The 17,053-nt window shown below is 43.2% G+C and overlaps 1 protein-coding gene across 1 annotated transcript in view; it reads right to left on the minus strand.

Annotated features, from left to right (window-relative positions):
- psme4b (proteasome activator subunit 4b) overlaps positions 1-17,053 on the minus strand; it is a 37,209-nt gene that overhangs the window by 10,096 nt on the left and 10,060 nt on the right. Inside the window, exons 7-38 of the mRNA XM_054598290.1 lie at positions 16,281-16,344; positions 15,711-15,785; positions 15,515-15,637; positions 15,338-15,430; positions 14,847-15,025; positions 13,082-13,168; positions 12,391-12,577; positions 11,958-12,047; positions 11,365-11,429; positions 11,012-11,162; positions 10,218-10,316; positions 9,763-9,832; positions 8,643-8,710; positions 7,845-8,048; positions 6,073-6,230; positions 5,670-5,765; positions 5,524-5,579; positions 5,329-5,385; positions 5,171-5,226; positions 4,978-5,076; positions 4,818-4,880; positions 4,628-4,723; positions 4,300-4,431; positions 3,087-3,296; positions 2,870-3,006; positions 2,655-2,708; positions 2,344-2,473; positions 1,663-1,744; positions 1,158-1,311; positions 699-765; positions 480-605; positions 91-243 (exon numbers count right to left, since the gene is read on the minus strand). Of these exons, the coding sequence (XP_054454265.1) occupies positions 91-243; positions 480-605; positions 699-765; positions 1,158-1,311; positions 1,663-1,744; positions 2,344-2,473; positions 2,655-2,708; positions 2,870-3,006; positions 3,087-3,296; positions 4,300-4,431; positions 4,628-4,723; positions 4,818-4,880; positions 4,978-5,076; positions 5,171-5,226; positions 5,329-5,385; positions 5,524-5,579; positions 5,670-5,765; positions 6,073-6,230; positions 7,845-8,048; positions 8,643-8,710; positions 9,763-9,832; positions 10,218-10,316; positions 11,012-11,162; positions 11,365-11,429; positions 11,958-12,047; positions 12,391-12,577; positions 13,082-13,168; positions 14,847-15,025; positions 15,338-15,430; positions 15,515-15,637; positions 15,711-15,785; positions 16,281-16,344 (3,481 nt within the window). The remainder of the gene's footprint in view (positions 1-90; positions 244-479; positions 606-698; positions 766-1,157; positions 1,312-1,662; positions 1,745-2,343; positions 2,474-2,654; positions 2,709-2,869; positions 3,007-3,086; positions 3,297-4,299; positions 4,432-4,627; positions 4,724-4,817; positions 4,881-4,977; positions 5,077-5,170; positions 5,227-5,328; positions 5,386-5,523; positions 5,580-5,669; positions 5,766-6,072; positions 6,231-7,844; positions 8,049-8,642; positions 8,711-9,762; positions 9,833-10,217; positions 10,317-11,011; positions 11,163-11,364; positions 11,430-11,957; positions 12,048-12,390; positions 12,578-13,081; positions 13,169-14,846; positions 15,026-15,337; positions 15,431-15,514; positions 15,638-15,710; positions 15,786-16,280; positions 16,345-17,053) is intronic.

A 17,053-nucleotide genomic window follows, 5' to 3' on the forward strand; every position in this document is an offset into this window, starting at 1 on the left:
AAACAGAGTGTGTGTGTGTGTGTGTGTGTGTGTGTGTGTGTGTGTGTGTGTGTGTGTGTGTGTGTGTGTGTGTGTGTGTGTCTCCAGTACCTTGCTGAAGCTCCACAGTTTGCTGCCTCTGATGAGTCCTGCAGTGATCTCACACACGCAGCGCTGGGAGCTCTCGTGGGGGTCGCTGGCGAGCCGCTCGAGGTGAGGCCAGAGTAACGGCAGGAACACGTCTCCATAGTTACAGAACAGCCCCTGTCAATCAAACGTGAGCGTGAGGGTTTGTTCGATGTGGAGGAACCAAGACTTAACCAAAAAAAAGACAGATTACAGTCTTTTGTTTGGCGTAAGAGAACTGTCAACGGTGAGTCGCAGTTGATGACAGACACTCTGCTCTCTGGGTAACACTCAGAGTTGGCTAGCGGTGGTTTCTGTGTCACTTCTTTGTAAAAGGTCTTCCAGATCGATTGAGGCTGAGAGTTTAAAAGCACCTTAAAGAGACAGTAGCGTCGAGGGTTGAAGCTGTCGTTTCCTTTGCGATCCTCCAGAGAGAGAAACTCTATGAACTGCTCGATAAACTCTGGGTCTGAGAAATATTCAAAGATGATCTTCTCTCCCTGAGTGACACACAAACAGACAGCAGATGTGATAACAGTCACATGAGTGAGGCGTCAGAGGTGGAGTCTGTGTGTGGTGTACGGACTGAGCACCTCGCTCATCTCCTCATACGCCAGCTCATCTTTGGGCTTTTCTGAAGCTGCATGGATCATCATTTCTCTGAAAGGGAAGTGGAGACGATGAAGAGGCTGCTGTGATTTATAGATAACAACAAACGGGCAGAAATATGGATGGACACATCCCGCCTTCAAATAAGCAGTGAGGACAAATGATTATAAAGTCAGTTAGTCAGCAGGCCGCCCTCCGTCTGTACATCATTCTTCTATCTGGGCCAGTCGTTCACTGAGCCTTATCTAGGCCAAGCCACGACAGGAAGTCAGTTCAACACCCCGCCAGTTATCCAGCCACCCAGATCAGTCATCCAGCAGTCACAAAGCCACGAAGCCAAGCATCCAATCAACCGGGCAGTTAAGTCAATCAGCTATTTAGCTCAATCCAACCAGGCCGTTAATCAGCCTTCCACTTTATAAATCCTCCGTCCTTCTCTCTACCTCGGCCACAGGTAGTAGCCCCAGTGTGTCTTCTCCACGTAGGGCTGAGAGTCCCACTGCTCCTCACTCAGAGGGAGGTTGCTGCTGTCGTACTGCAGCCAGCGATTCCCCTCTCGGTCCCCGACACACACCCCCTCTGGATCCTCGATACCACCTGAACACACATGAAAACACAGGAGGAGGTAGGAACGCACACATCCCATTGTATGGTGAGTGTGTGTCAGTGGTGACGGCCCACGCTTGGAAAGATGCCCTGTTCCTCGATCAAAAAAAATCAGTAGGAAAGATTTTCTAATCTAAAGCAATTTATCTTTTAATAGAAAGCAAATTGAGATGAATATTCTGGTGAAGTCGATGGGAAACGACCATAAATGAGTCTGTACATCATTTCATTTAGACTAGGACTGCTAACGCTGAAATAGCCGGATTGAGAGAAGACCTTGCAAAAAGAATTGCTGCATTTGATGCATTTAATGTTGTGTGTTTTCTGCGTGTTTGTACTCACTGATGTCTGACGGCTTCACAGACACTTTCTTTCTCGGATGCTTCAGCTGTTTTAGGATGCCGGCCATGGCTGAGATCGCCACCTAGGAGAGAGAGAGAAAACAGAGTGGTAGAGGAGAACCACACGAGCACAGCAGCTACTGGTAAAGAACCATCTGTACTGGTATTTGTCCTACCAGTGATAGAGAGCTGGGATATCTCAGTTTGTCTTTTAATAGATTATCTGATACTATTTATTGTACTCTTCTTAGTTTTTAGCTACTCAGACTTTTTACACAGGCCTCTTTGATAAATATCTTATTGTGTCTGTACACTAAACAGATACAACTTGACCTTTAACCTCTAGCTGTTTCCCAAACCAATACGACATACTAATTCTAAACAGCTTTTTAGAATGTAGATATAATGTAGGTAGGATGCATACTAAAAAAAATATTGTCCTACTACTGCCCCACAATGCATTGCACATAAGAAGAGAAGGCTCTACTCACAGCTGGAAAACAAATCAATAAAATGCAGGCTGTAGTGACAGCTCAAGAAAGATCTTAAAAAATAATAAAATGAATATTTAACCACACACACACACACACACACACACACACACACACACACACACACACACACACACACACACACACACACACACACACACACACACACACACACACACACACACACACACCTTGCGTGTGCAGATGGAGTCATGTGTGAGGCTCTGTGTGAAGAAGAGGACGGCGTCGGGGGGGAGTGGGTGATCTTCTCTCAGCTGGAGGGCCAACAGGTCTGTGGCCATCTGCTCAAACTTCCAGGGTCTGAAACACAAACAGACAGAATATTCTGTTTGTACGTCTCTGCTACAAAACCAATGTATTGTTTAGAACATATACTGCTACTGTGTGTTGATACTTAAAGTTCTTTTAAATACAGAATATATTACATAATGTATTCTTATTAGCATTAAATACATATAACACAGGTGGAGAGAAAACCTACAAGTTACTGTCCTCAAGGCAGTCCAAGAGATCATTGACCAGCTTCTCATATTTCCTGTACAAAAGACAAATATGCATTATTAAGAAGTGCTTCTCCTACTACTACAACCAATGTAGTAAATAATAATAATTCCTTCTAATATGGTGCTCTAGTTCTTCTGCAACCTTGAGAAAACTCAGAGGGTATTTACACTGAATGCACAAATGAAACACCACCTTGCAGCAACCACGTTTCTGATTCTCTGACGCTGAAGCCCCTCTTTCAGCTCCTCTATGGACGGGGCCTCCAAACAGGGCTGGGGATTTTGAGACTGCATGATGTGATTGGCTATCTCAACACATGACTCTGACACCTAGAGGTGGAGGAGGACAAAGGTGGAGCATTTAAGTAAAAACACACACACAGATGACTTATGATGAAGACGTTGCTCACAGTGAAAAAGATCCCTATGGTGTCGTGCTGCCGATGGATGCGGTCGGTTAAGTCGTCGAGCAGTCCGCCGATGGACCGCTCCTCCGAGGTCATGGAGGGCGACAGGCCACAGCGGACCAGGGCGGGCCACACCTCCCCAACACAGTCCCAGTCCCTCGCTATGGGCGGACAGGGACCACTGTGCAGACCCACCAGGCAGTACAGAGCACCCTGGAACACACACATTAAAGACTTGTCAGATTATAATGAATATGGCAGTAGAAATATCTACAGCACAGGACAACTGACAGTCAGGTTCTGTGGCTTCAGATTGGATCCTTCACAGTTTGCGTCACAGAAGTGTGGCCTTTTGTCTGAATGTGAAGGACACATCCTGTGGATCTCTGCAGCTCAGATCATGTGTAACAGACTGCACACACTGCAGAATTTAGCTTTCTTTTATTTACATCCTGCTGATGTAGAAATTAGGCATCAACTTCATTTTTCCAAAATGCTAATTAACAACCTCTGAAACACAGGAGCAATGCTGCTCCTTTTATTTCACCACGCTGACTGTTTGCTTGGAATCTGTAAGCTTTAGCTTTAGCATTTTAGCATCAATATGGTATGAAGTAAGCATCATATCATGCTTAATAACAATAAGAACCTTTATATATATATTACACAGCAAGTTTTGCTTCATAGACATAAAAACAGATAAAACGATGATCATACTCATAAGATCACATAACATATACACAATAAATATTCAGTTTACCATAACAAGTATAAGCCATTTTGTAGAAGGGAGCCTCTGTACGAGTGTTAAAGAGGAGACTGGTGTTTCTCTCCTGGTTTCCAACAGAACGCTGTTGTTTTGCTGCTCTGACAGTAAATGTGCCCTATGCTATCACCCTCTGTCTCCAGTCTAGCCCTGGGGATAGTCAACAAAAACTGGTCAGACTGAGATCAGGAGAGTAAGGAGAGAGAAGGGTAACGATGCAGGATGGGCCACGGCCTACCTGACTTAGAAAAAAGCAGTAAAACTTTAAAAATCAATGCTGAAGGCAACAGAACAGGAAGTCTAATGTAGCCATCAAATACAGTTTGGGACTTTGTTCACGTTTCAGCACCACGGACAGTGACCACTGTGAGCTATGTGTGTGTGTTGGTGTGTGTGTGTGTGTGTGTGTGTGTGTGTGTGTGTTGTGTGTGTGTGTGTGTGTTGTGCTACCTTAAACTGCTGCTGTGTGCCATTGGTGTGTTGTGGTGAGAGCAGTTGCAGGATTCTGGGAATCAGGTCTCTGTAGGAGAAACTAAAAGTTCCCAGTGCAGTCATGAGTACATGCTGGGCCCTGCTGCGTACCTGCAAGGACACACACACACACACACACACACACACACACACACACACACACACACACACACACACACACACACACACACACACACACACACACACACACACACACACACATGCATACATCCTCAATGAATTACTATTCACCAGAGATATTTATGCTGATTGGATTACTCTTGCTCATTCTTGGTGTCATGTTTACCTGGCTGTAGGTGCTGGTAGAAAGCAGCAGCAGATCACAGAGCAGCTCCTGATGAATCACTTTGTATGCACTGCCCTCAACCACCAGCTTCCTCATCTATCAACACAGAAATACAAGATTCAGATAGAACAAAAAAACAACCACTAACTTCTTCATATGCATGTGTTTGTATTTGTGTTGTTTCACCGACCTCGTGCTGGAGGAGAACCCGGTCGATGAGCAGAGCTCTGATGTGCTGCTTCTTCCCGTGAAGCTGCAGAGAGAGCGGCGACATATGAACACATCACCCTGAGAGGGACTCATCGAAGTCGACAACAATCAGCAGCCTTGTTGCACATTTCCCAACTCACCCTGTTTTCCATGGACTTCTTGACAAGAGTGAAGCTTTTCCAACGTGAGTCAAACTCCTTCTTGTGAGTACCGCGGAAAAACATGAGGTCACTGATGATCTGCAGTCAGATGGACAGAAAAAGGAGGTGAGACCTTAGAGGGCCCAACGAGGACAGAATAATGACACCTCACACATGAATAATAGAGAATCACCTTAATGATGACGAAGAGGGACTTTGTGTCATCTTCTGAGTGCTCCAGGATGTGATCTGGATAAGAGTGGGTATTGATTAATTGTGCATCACAATCACCCTCCAAACAAAGTGAGGAGTTTAGAGCTGGAGTGTGGTGGCATTAAAGTCTTCACTCACGTAGCAGCAGTCTCATGGTTCGGCAGATGGACTCTCTGTAGTTCTCCCGTGAATCATCTGGAGGGGAGGAGACACACGGCGTCCCGTATGGACACAGAATGCATGATTAGCGGCCTCATCACCCACTGAGACTGCTCAGCACACAGCTCCTTGTGCATGTGTGTTGTGTGGAGCTGCTCGTTTGTGCTTTCTTACCGTAGTCCACACCTATATGCAGCTTGATCTCCCCCAGATTTACCATGGAGGACACGCTGAGGAGAAACAAATTGCAAGGAGCAAAACATGACAAGACTGAGGGAAAGGTGTGTTTTCATGTGTGTGTGTGCAGCTGCAGGACTCACAGGTCAGATACGTGCGGCCCATCCAGAGGGGGCAGCATGCTTCCAGCTCCAAGAAGGCAGTGCTGCACGATAGCAAGACTCTGCAACAGCTCCTCCCTGTGAACCAGACCACACGCTGCAGTCCTTCAGAGCAGAATGTGTGTGTGCTAGTGCTGAATTCTCTTGGCAAACATACAACAGGGTTTCAACACTTTTGAGCGACAGAATCCAACTTTTCAACCCTCTGTGCTCTTGATTAGGCGTCATCCAGATATTAAAAACAGATGCTAATGTTAAGGTTTCATTCTTTTGGCAGCAGACGGAGATCATTAATCAGTAGTGAAAGGCTACGGGGTTCTTTGTTTTGTTTGTGCGTGTGCCTGATTACGTCTAAAAATACAGAACTAGAAGAACGACAGCACACCTGCTCATTGGCTGATCTCCAGAGACGTGGCTCTTGATTCGCTGCAGCTCAGGGTGCAGGAGGCGGGACAACAGCTGGAAAACAAAGTTCTCCTCTTCCTGACCAGGTACGTGCCAACACAAACCCAGGTCTGCCACATCTCCAGCTCTGCCCCAGTCCTGGAGACAGAGGGAGAGTTTTTCTCAGAAAGCTCTACAGGAATAGAAAGTTTCCACTGGAACAACTGGCAAGCAAACCAGCACAACCAGTCCGCCTCAAAACCACAGACCTGTGGCATCTACTGGTATTTGAAACACATGTTAAGGATAAGAACAATGGACAGATGAAAACACATTCTGCAATAAACTGATCTGCTATCATACGACAGACTAGCACATGAATCCAACTCACAAAATACCTCAGAAGGAGAAATCAACAACAACACAACAGACTGAACGAGTGACCGTGAGCTGCAGATGAAAAGAGGTCAGTGTTTGAAAGCAACGGAGGAAGGTTGCCGTAATTACCACCACCTCAACATCAAAACAGAAACCCACTTCCCTGCACTCAAGCACAAAAACATGGCAGAATATTATTGAAAAAGCTTTTCTCAGAAATAGTGCGGGCCAAGCTGCTCAGTTTCTCTCTTAGTGCCACAAAGTGAAACAGACAAGAGAGGAATCCTCTTTGAACGTGCATTTAGAAGCCTTAAAGGGAGATTATGCAACTTTCTCAAAGAAGGATTTAGCCGTTTGTTCTAAAAAAGGGTAGTTTATAAGCAAGAAAGTTCACATTTTTCACTCACTTGGTCTGGTCTGACCAGTAGCTAATGCTAGCTAATGCTAGCTAATGTTAGCAAACGGACTATCGGACATAGAGCTCTGCAGGAATGAGTCCTAAAGCCTAGTTAGTTCTTAGTTTGCTTGTATGTATAGAATGCACAAGTGTTTAAAACTAAACTTAAAAAAGACAAACCAATCATGTGATGTGTTTATTGCATGACACTGTTTTGTGTTTTGTGTTATACTGTAAGTTAATCCCCATTGATTGTATATTGTTCTTTCCCAGGGACTGCAGTAAACCCTGTTAAATAAACTAACAAACTAAAACTAATTGAAGTGTTTTAATTAGATGCTAAGTATTCAATATTTCACAAGAAATAAAAATCTTTATCTCTTGGCCCTCTTGTAGGTCCCTAACCAAAGGTTGGAAACCACAATGAATAAAAACATCTCTACAGTTTATGTTCTCAGACCCTTTAAAGGGTAGTTAGTTGTTATCACCAGTTTCTAACTTTTCGCTTTTCTATTTTCCTTCTCTAAAAAACTTTAGCAACAGAAATGTATTTACATTATTCATTTACATAAGTGTTGTTGTCGTGCAAAGAAAGATGTTAAATGAAAACTGAGAGATAAGGAGACACAGTGACAGAGAGAGGAAAGTATTAGTGTAGCTGTTTCATTTTAAATTGATAAATGCTTCTAATTCTCTGCCTGGAGACAGAAAATGCATTACAATTACAGAACCTGTAATATCCCATTTAATTCAACTGTGAGAGAGAGCTGTTTTAAAGGTTGTACTGGTGGTATTTACAAGAAAACCTCATTGTTCCTGTCCCAGAATAGATACCATAATAGCCATGACAAGAGCCAATTTGCACTCTAGGAGGTTAGCGAATAAGCCCGAGTTGAATCTGTGCAGTTAAGAGCCGAGGGACTGGATTCAACTTCAGTCAGATTGAATAATGGCGGTGAAGCACTCTCTCTGTGCAGCATTGCAGATGCCGTGTTTACCCGTATGGGGAGGTCAGTGTCAAAGCCTCCAGAGGTGCTGCGGTACTCGGTGGGGTAGATGAGGGACAGCGAGCGGAGGGTGTGCTCCAGCAGACTGCAGGCCAGTGTGTAGGCACGTTTACAGCGCAGACGCACACACACACTCAGGATCCGCTCCAGGTCCCCCTGGTATCTCAACAGCTGTTCACCATCCACACGAGTTACCTGAAAACAACACACACACACACACACAAACACAGGCAATTCAATGGAGAGTTGTGTCTTAAACATTGAGGTTCTCCAGTAAATCACAGCATCTGGCTCGCTCCCACTCGCATTAAGCTCCCAGGGGTCATAAAACAAAACAGAAAGGGTATCAATATGTTCTGGTTAACGACAAAGCTCCGTGATATTTATGACCGTGCAGGCCGCACACTGCAAAAAATGGCCTCTTCCTTGTTTTCTTCTCTCATACAAAGTCACAATCACATACATATTTTTTTTAAAACAAGTGAAAATGTCTCCTCCACTCATTTTAAGTGTTTCATATACTCTGAAGTTCTGTAGAAACACTTGATGAGACCTTGAATCAGGGTAGAATAGAGGAATCACTTCAGAGAGGAAATGACACACTCCAAAATATTGTTTAAAAAATGTATCTGTAATGTAATGAAGAAGATATGCAGAACCTCTGGCAGACATTTGAATAACTGTAAGACTAAATAACATTCTCAGAGACAGACTAGATAAAATAAATGAGCAGGATTAACATTTTTTAGAGTGCTGAAGCCTTCGGGACGTGATGGATCCTCGTCTCACCTCGGAGAGCAGCTGGAGATTCCACAACAGCTCCTTATCCAGCTCGTCTTCACTCTGCAGCTCCTCATCTCACACACACACACACACACACACACACACACACACACACACACACACACACACACACACACACACACACACACACAATAAATAAGATGAATAATGTACTGCATTGCTCCCCTGACAGACGGAGCTTCTTTAGTCACGTTAGCTGGATTTCCACTTTGGTCCAGATTGAAATATTTTAACAACTATTGGATGGAGAGTCATGAAATGTTTTCTACAGACATTCATGTTCCCCTCAGGTTGAACTGTAATAACTTTAATGATCCCTTGACTTTTCCTTTAGAGCCACCATCATGTCAAAAATCCAATTTGTTGTGTCTGACTGAATATTTTTCAAAATGACATTCCCAGTGCTTAAAGACCTGCTAAATGGTTAGCATATTAGCATGCAAAAGTTAGCATTTAGCTCCAGACACAGCAGTCTTTAAGCACTGTGTAGCTTCATGACTGTGCTCAGTGTTTTTAATTTATATATATATATTTAATAATGCCACAAATTTCCATGTCTTCATTTAAATAACATTTTAAAAACACAGAATATATGGCTATAAACCTACTTTCACTTTGCAGAATTTTTTTAAATTCACAAATAATTTCTTCTGATTAACAAACACTTGATTTTTTTTAAAATTTTGAATACCGTAATGACTTAACACTATATCTAATAAGAGCTCTTAACAGTTCTGATATCTGAGTATGTGTCAAAAACTGCAGGTTCTGTTTAGCAGTGAACAAACATGTTCATGAACTCATTGTTCGGTCTCAATGCAAACACACACAGTTGTATCTACTCTACACACAAAACACACACAGTTGTATCTACTCTACACACACAAACACACACAGTTGTATCTACTCCACACACACAAACACACACACAGTTGTATCTACTCTACACACACAAACACACACAGTTGTATCTACTCTACACACACAAACACACACAGTTGTATCTACTCTACACACACAAACACACAGTTGTATCTACTCCACACACAAACACACACAGTTGTATCTACTCTACACACACAAACACACACAGTGTGGTACTGACTGTCAGTAATTTGGAAAATGACTCTGCAGCAGTGAGGGACGAACAGACGGAGAGACTCAGCTGGATGACACTGCAAACACACACACACACACACACACACACACACACACACACACACACACACACACACACACACACACACACACACACACACACACACACACACACACACATTTTAGATTCCCAAGTAGAAACACAAGCATGCAGAAAATAACACAGAAGTAAAACAAGTGAATATGAGGAGAACACACAGTAATGAGAGTGTAACTACAGTATGAGATGTGAGTGGAGATGTTGTATCAGACATGACCTTTTAATGTTATATTTACAACATATGAAACATATGAAACATGACAGTCTGTGGTCTACTGTGTGAAAGTCACAAATCTTACAATACATTACTGTAAAGTACTTGACACAAAGAGATGAATGATAAAGCTCATATGAACACAAACCTTCGCTGCAGCTCTGCACATGTCAGCCACCATCCTTCCCGACACACACGTCTCAAAGACGTTGGAGGAGGCAAAGTTATACACCTTCTGCAGCGCCATCTAACACAAAGACAACGTTTGAATATCTTATACTTCATGTGTTTCACATCGGCACATAACACCAACGTTTATCCTATAAAGATATATGCATCATAAATCATTTATAGGTTGGATTTATTTGTGTTCTAGTTTTAATCGGTGGGTTATCGTGTTGAGAGTGATAGCAGGTTTCAGTCTTGTGTTCTGATTCCTGATGGTGGGTTTTCTTAACTGTATGTGAATTGTGTTTGAAAAATGCATATTCCAAATAATGGTAGGGTTTTATGTAATGGTAAACCTTTTGTTGACATTTGTATTATGAATGGATTTGTACATTTAAAGCCGTTAAAAAACGTTTATTTTTCTCTATAAAATTAAATATTTCAGACCAAATAAGCGACAATCAAAGTTAAACATCTTTAGGTATTAGTTATTAAGAATTTAACTCTTTGAAACTTAGCATCATCTTTTTCCAACTGAGCCCAGCCCACCTCAAACCGGGGCAAAAGGCTTAAACAAATTTTTAAATAGAGAAATCTCTCAGGTGAAATGATGAAAACCGTTCCAACATTGGCAGAAATTTATAAACTCATCTGGTTCTCAGAGTGAGAACATTAAGAAACTAGTCTTCAGGATCTTTATGTTTGGGATCTGTGATAGAAGAGTCTAATTAGGGTCAGAGGTTGAGTTTGTGATTCATGGATATATATTTATACCTTGTATATTTCCGTAGAGCATTGTGTGAGGATGGTGCTGACAGTGGAGGACAGGCCCAGCTCCACCAGGCTCTCCAGATGAGTCTGCGTATCCGTCTCCATCTCATCTCTCGTCTGTTCCAGGGTGCTGCTGTCTATCAGAGCAAAACACCTGCATGCACAAGCACACACTTATACACTTGTCAGCGATGAAAATGTCAACAGCGTTATGGTTAGAAAAAAAAAGAGGTGTTGTACGTGGCCAGCAGAAGAAACGGTGCGGTGCATTTCAGACAGACAGAGACACATCCACAGTCAGACGCTGACAACAAGGCTTCACTAAGTGACAGTTTGAATTGTTCATTCGTCTCTACCTGTCCAGAAACTGGAGAACGAAGTCTTCAAACTCAGCTGATGCAAAACACAGATTTCTCTCAATCTGAGAGGGAGAAATAGAAATGATTAGTGAATGGATTTATTTAATATGACTCGGTACTTTTTAGGAAATACGATAACATGCCCCCTTTTCCGAGAGCTAGATGAGAAGATCGATACCACTCTCTTGTTTGTACGCTAAATATGAAGCAGGAGCCAGGAGACTGTTTAGCTTAGCTTAGCATAAAGACTAGAAGCAGGGGGGGGCAGCTAGCCTAGCACTAGCAAGACTCCAATAAGTGACTGCTTCCCCTGTGAAACTAGTAATTATTTGACTTTAGTTAGCTAGTTAACATGGTAGTTAGTGAGCTTTAGATGCTGTCTCCCCGTTTTCAGTCTTTGTGCTAAGCTAAGCTAACCAGATGCATATTCATGAGAGTGGTATCAGTCTTTTGAGCTAACTCTCCAACAATGTCAACCTGTTCCTTTTAGAAACAAGGAGAAGGTCTTTGAATGATTGATGCCAACATATTGTACATATGTATTTGGATCTATTTGGGGACTTGATGGCTAGCGTGTGTCCTGTGTGTACCTCTGTGAGGTCGCTGTGTTGAGAAGCAGCAGAGGAACAATCCGCCAAAGGCACCAGAGTGGTGAAGGTGGCGATGAACTGGAACGTTATCTGGATGGAGCCACACAACGGGAAACGGATCAATTAGGCCCAAGTTAAATAACCTACCAGATGTCGTGGAATAACTTTTTTCAAACGTATCAGTTCATTCTGGTGTGATGGATTAATGCAGCAATGAGCACACCAAGAAAGGAAACCAATCCATTTTACAATCCAAGCAGAAACGCAGCACCGGGCCTCAGTAATTGCGAGTTCTTCAAACTAAGATATTCATTCCACTTTCAGGAATTATTAATGGGATCGACTACGAGAACGGAATTTAATCAGCAAGAGCTGTATTGTCTACTTGTCTAACAATTCTTCTTCATTACTAATCTTCACATCCATTACTCACCATGCACTTGCTGAAGTCGTTGGGGTCAATCCCCGGCAGAGAGCCCATGAGCAGTGGGAGCACGTGCCCACGGCCCTCTGGGTAATGGTTGTTTGGTGAAACCAGGCTGCGAGCCATGCCGATCATGCAGCTGAGCGTGGCGGTGAGGGTGTGCGGCTCCGTCAAGGTCTCCATCGCTGCGTAGGTCCTGTTGTACACAAGATATGAGGTTCAAAAATGAAAGTGAGATGAGGGGGAGTTGACTGTAGTTCGGTCACTGATTCGGCCTGCTCACCAACACTGTCAGTCGTTGCAGGTACTTCAAACACTTAGTGTCTCAGTGTGCACTCACTTCTCTGAGACAAATCTAAACAAATGTGTCCATTGCATCCAGAAATCTGTTCAGAAATCTGTGAAAAAGATGCTCCTTGTAACTCCAGAACTTGCCTGAGAATCTTCATGTTTCTAAGTTTTCTTCAGTATCAAAGTAATCCAGTGATAGTTTTCTGTACATTCATGGCTACTTTGCTAATAGCATGGTTTTAATGGTGGAAATTTGCCAAAAGCTATCTAACCATCCATGCCAAAAACGTAAAGCATGATCAAGACAAAGCATGATAAGTTTCAAACTCCATGCATATTTACTTTTCTTCATCTCTTTTTGACAGAAGGTTGATACGGCTTATGGCAGATATCTCTAACAAACACTTACTTCTCCAGTACAGGTGGTATGACGAGTTCTGGTGTGAGGAGAGCCAGGTTCTGAAGAGCGTAGGCTGCATCCGTACTGCCGGTTTTACTGCACATCACCACAAGAGGGCAGATGAGCAACATACAGCGTCAACAACAACAACAACAACACACACACACACACACACACACACACACACACACACACACACACACACACACACACACACACACACACACACACACACACACACGCACAGGTAGATAATCCCAAATGACCTGTCTTTGTCCAGATTAGCTTGTTGGTGCTAAAGCCTTGTGATGGCACATGCTAGTGAGACACAGCAGAGACTCTCTGGCACTGATTCAAATGTTTACATGTCAACAGCCCAGTGAACACTGATATGATGACTTATAGCTCAAAAATGCTAATAACTGGGCTAAATGTAGCTGTAGAGTTCTAGGTCACATATACACGTTGTTTTAACTGCATTTCAAAGTCTTTATCTAAACATGAAGCCCTTCCTAACTACATACTTACATTAAGTCACTGACATGCTGTTAGAATAATGCTCATATGTAACCTGGATGTCTGCAAAACATTCATTTTCCAGCCAAATTGAGCCCTGCCGATCACCAAATTGATTGTGTTTTGAGGGTTTTGCCAGCTGTTTATTGTTGAAATAAAACCAACTGTAAGGTCTTTAAAAATGTAGATGCAGTCTGATTGAATTGATGGTCTCAAACAGTGAAGGTCTGGAGACATTCTGGTCATTAAATGTGGATTAACAAGACCACCGTCTGTGACTGTGCAACACTCGCTCACACTCACACCTGCCTCCACATGACACCTATTGTGTCTATTCCTGCCTGAGCAGAAACACGTTCTGTCGGTGTCCCACTCACGGCAGCACAAGGTCGACATTTTTAAATGTCATCCTACAACCTATTCTAACAGACTGGCTTCTATTTATTTATCTCTCTCTTCTGTTTGATTCTATTATTGTGAGTTTACTTTTTCACTAATCATTTTCCACAATGTTGCTCAACTTGTTTTATGTTCTTGTTTTAAATGCTTCTTACGTCCTCTTATTGTGTTTTATCCTCCTTCCACTTTGTACATCTTGCTTTGAGAGTGTTCTATAAATAAATAACTCAATTAATATTGCTGACTGTTGTATTTGTAGTAACTCTCCATACTTCAGTTAAATCAAGCTCATAGGGTTTTGTCAAGTTTGGCTCACTAGTTATTGAGCATGTGCATGGACAGATATTTGTATTTACATGTAGAGAGTATATTATATATGTATGTGTGTATACGTGGGAATATGTATTTATATGTGTGGATGTATGCATTAACATGTGTTACATGACATTACAGTCATTTAGCAGAGGCTTTTCTCCAAAGCGACTTACAGTCAGTAGTATGTTACATATCATTCACCCATTCACACACTGATGACAGGCTACCATCAAGGTGCCACCATCAGACTCTAACTAACATTCATCATCAGTCCACACCGATGGCCTTCAGGAGCAACTTGGGGTTAAGTGTCTTGCCCAAGGACACATCGCCTGCCGAAGCCGGGTATCGAACCACCGACCCTCTGATTGGAGAACTACCTTGCTCTCCACTACGCCACAGCCGCCCCATTATATATGTTATAATCATTAAAGTAATAGGTGTTAAATGTTCTCCAGACAGACAGATGTAACCATGGAAGATTACAAAAAGAGGAACAGCTCAGTTATTATTACTACAGCTAACTTCTACCAAAGTGTAATACCTGAACATGGCCAGCAGGGCGGCGCCAGTGATGCTGCGGGTGAACTCCTGCAAGTCTTCATCAGTCAGCCGTTGACACTCAGGAACCAGCGTGATCCAGCAGGGGGCAGCGTGACGCTCCCGATGAACGCGGCGAACAACGCTCGCAGGAAGCCGCTGGAGAAGACGCATGAGTCGGGACTGCAGGCAAACACACACACACACACACACACACACACACACACACACACACACACACACACACACACACACACACACACACACACACATTCAACATCAGCCTTATCACCAAAGGACACATTCTGCCGTAAACAGATTTGTGATATCGCTCTGTTCTCCGGCAGTTGTGCATTTCATTATTGTGTTGTTAGTGAACGTCGGGTTATAAATCAGAGGAGTGACAGCCAGCATCTGAAAACGTGCGTGTGCGTGCATGTGTGCGTGCATGTGTGTGTGCATGTGTGTGTGTGTGTGAGGGTGAGAGAGACTCACTTGCCAGCGACCATGATTGGACGGATGGTAGAAGGAGGCAGTGCTGTTGAAGAGGCAGGTCAGCTCCTTTTGTGCAGGGTTTCCTGGTCCTCCCTGCAGGGGTTTGAATAAGGTTATTCCCATATTAAGTAGCAAAGACATAAATATGTATTTTTAGGAGAAAACATCTGCAGGTACCAGAAGTGCTGTGATCCACAACACCAAGTGTCCGATGTCGTAGGAGTTGGTGAGATACCGCGGAGCCACCAGCTGACTGACCCCAACAGGAAGGTTCAGACTGCGCAGGATCCTGGTGAAGATCTGCACACACGGTGTAGAGTTTCACCTCTATGCCCAAACATCAGCACATCTACTGCTGCTGCTAATGACTCACTGTGGGAATATAGGGGGTCCAGTCCACGTAGCCGATGTCATCGTTGGCGAGGCGAGCAAACAGGTTGACCAGGTGCTGCGAGACAACGTCAGACAGACAATCAACACGAGGATGGAGAACCTTCCCAGAAGTGAAGGCCGCTACTCAAAATATTATATCCAGCCAATATGCAAAAACAGAAGTGATGTTCGAGGAGGGAGGAAGTGTGCATCAGGCCTGGAGGCCTGGAGGGAAAATCCTCTCTGCATGCCGAGTGGAAACCGCCAATGCTTCAATAACATTTCAATCATCTTCAGGAAACGTGTGTCCTTTCAAATGACTGTCTCCATGATTAGGAAACTGGAAAACTACATCATTCATTACTCAACCATTTAGAAATGTTTTTAAAAACCAAACACATGCTGGTGTAGGTTTAAACAGAAATTTGAAGGTCGGAGTTCTGATTGAGGTGTCTGCAGGGAGTGAATGGAAGTCAATGCAATGTCCTCAATGTGTGTGTGTGTGTGTGTGTGTGTGTGTGTGTGTGTGTGTGTGTGTGTGTGTGTGTGTGTGTGTGTGTGTGTGTCTCACCCCTTCCCAGCTGGGCTGATTTTGCACTGACATCCAAAGAGTCATTAATTCATCAAACCACAACCTGAAAAACAAAACGCACTAAAAAAACACCATTATATACAAAGACACTGACACACACACACACACACACACACACACACACACACACACACACACACACACACACACACACACACACACACACACACACACACACACACACCTGAAGCTGAATTCCACTCATCTATCTCTAATTCCCCCAAAATATGAACTCCCCCCCTCCCTTCCTCCCTCGTCAATTCTGGTGGAAAGGGAGAAAAACTGAAGCGGAAAAATAGAGTATTAAATATGATGTATTGCAGAGACTGTACGGAAACTGTGGATGAATCCAAAACTAAATCCAGACAAATAGCTTGTGAAAGAGCGAAGACACTGAAGAATGCAACAAAGCTGTGAAGAGGATCACTACTCTGGAAGGCCACCATGAGGGGTGAGAGGAGAGAGGGTGAAGGTTTTCCATGGTAACAAAACTATTAACAAAAACAAGGGGGGCTGCTAACACAGTAAGAATATTATTTATTGAACTCCCAGGTGCAAAGGTGTAGTTATTCATGACACATGGTCATAAGATCCAACTCAAATATGTGAAAGCTTAATAACAAGTTTCCGTATATTACAACATATTCTAGATGTTTTCTGCTGGCAGAGATTGTTCAATAAATAAAAAAAGGATTGTTTGAAACTTTCATTAACCCTTTATGCTAGCTCTGGTCAACACAAGCTGCAATTAT

This window comes from Anoplopoma fimbria, chromosome 5, assembly GCF_027596085.1.
Source record: "Anoplopoma fimbria isolate UVic2021 breed Golden Eagle Sablefish chromosome 5, Afim_UVic_2022, whole genome shotgun sequence".
Taxonomy (NCBI): Eukaryota; Metazoa; Chordata; class Actinopteri; order Perciformes; family Anoplopomatidae; genus Anoplopoma; species Anoplopoma fimbria.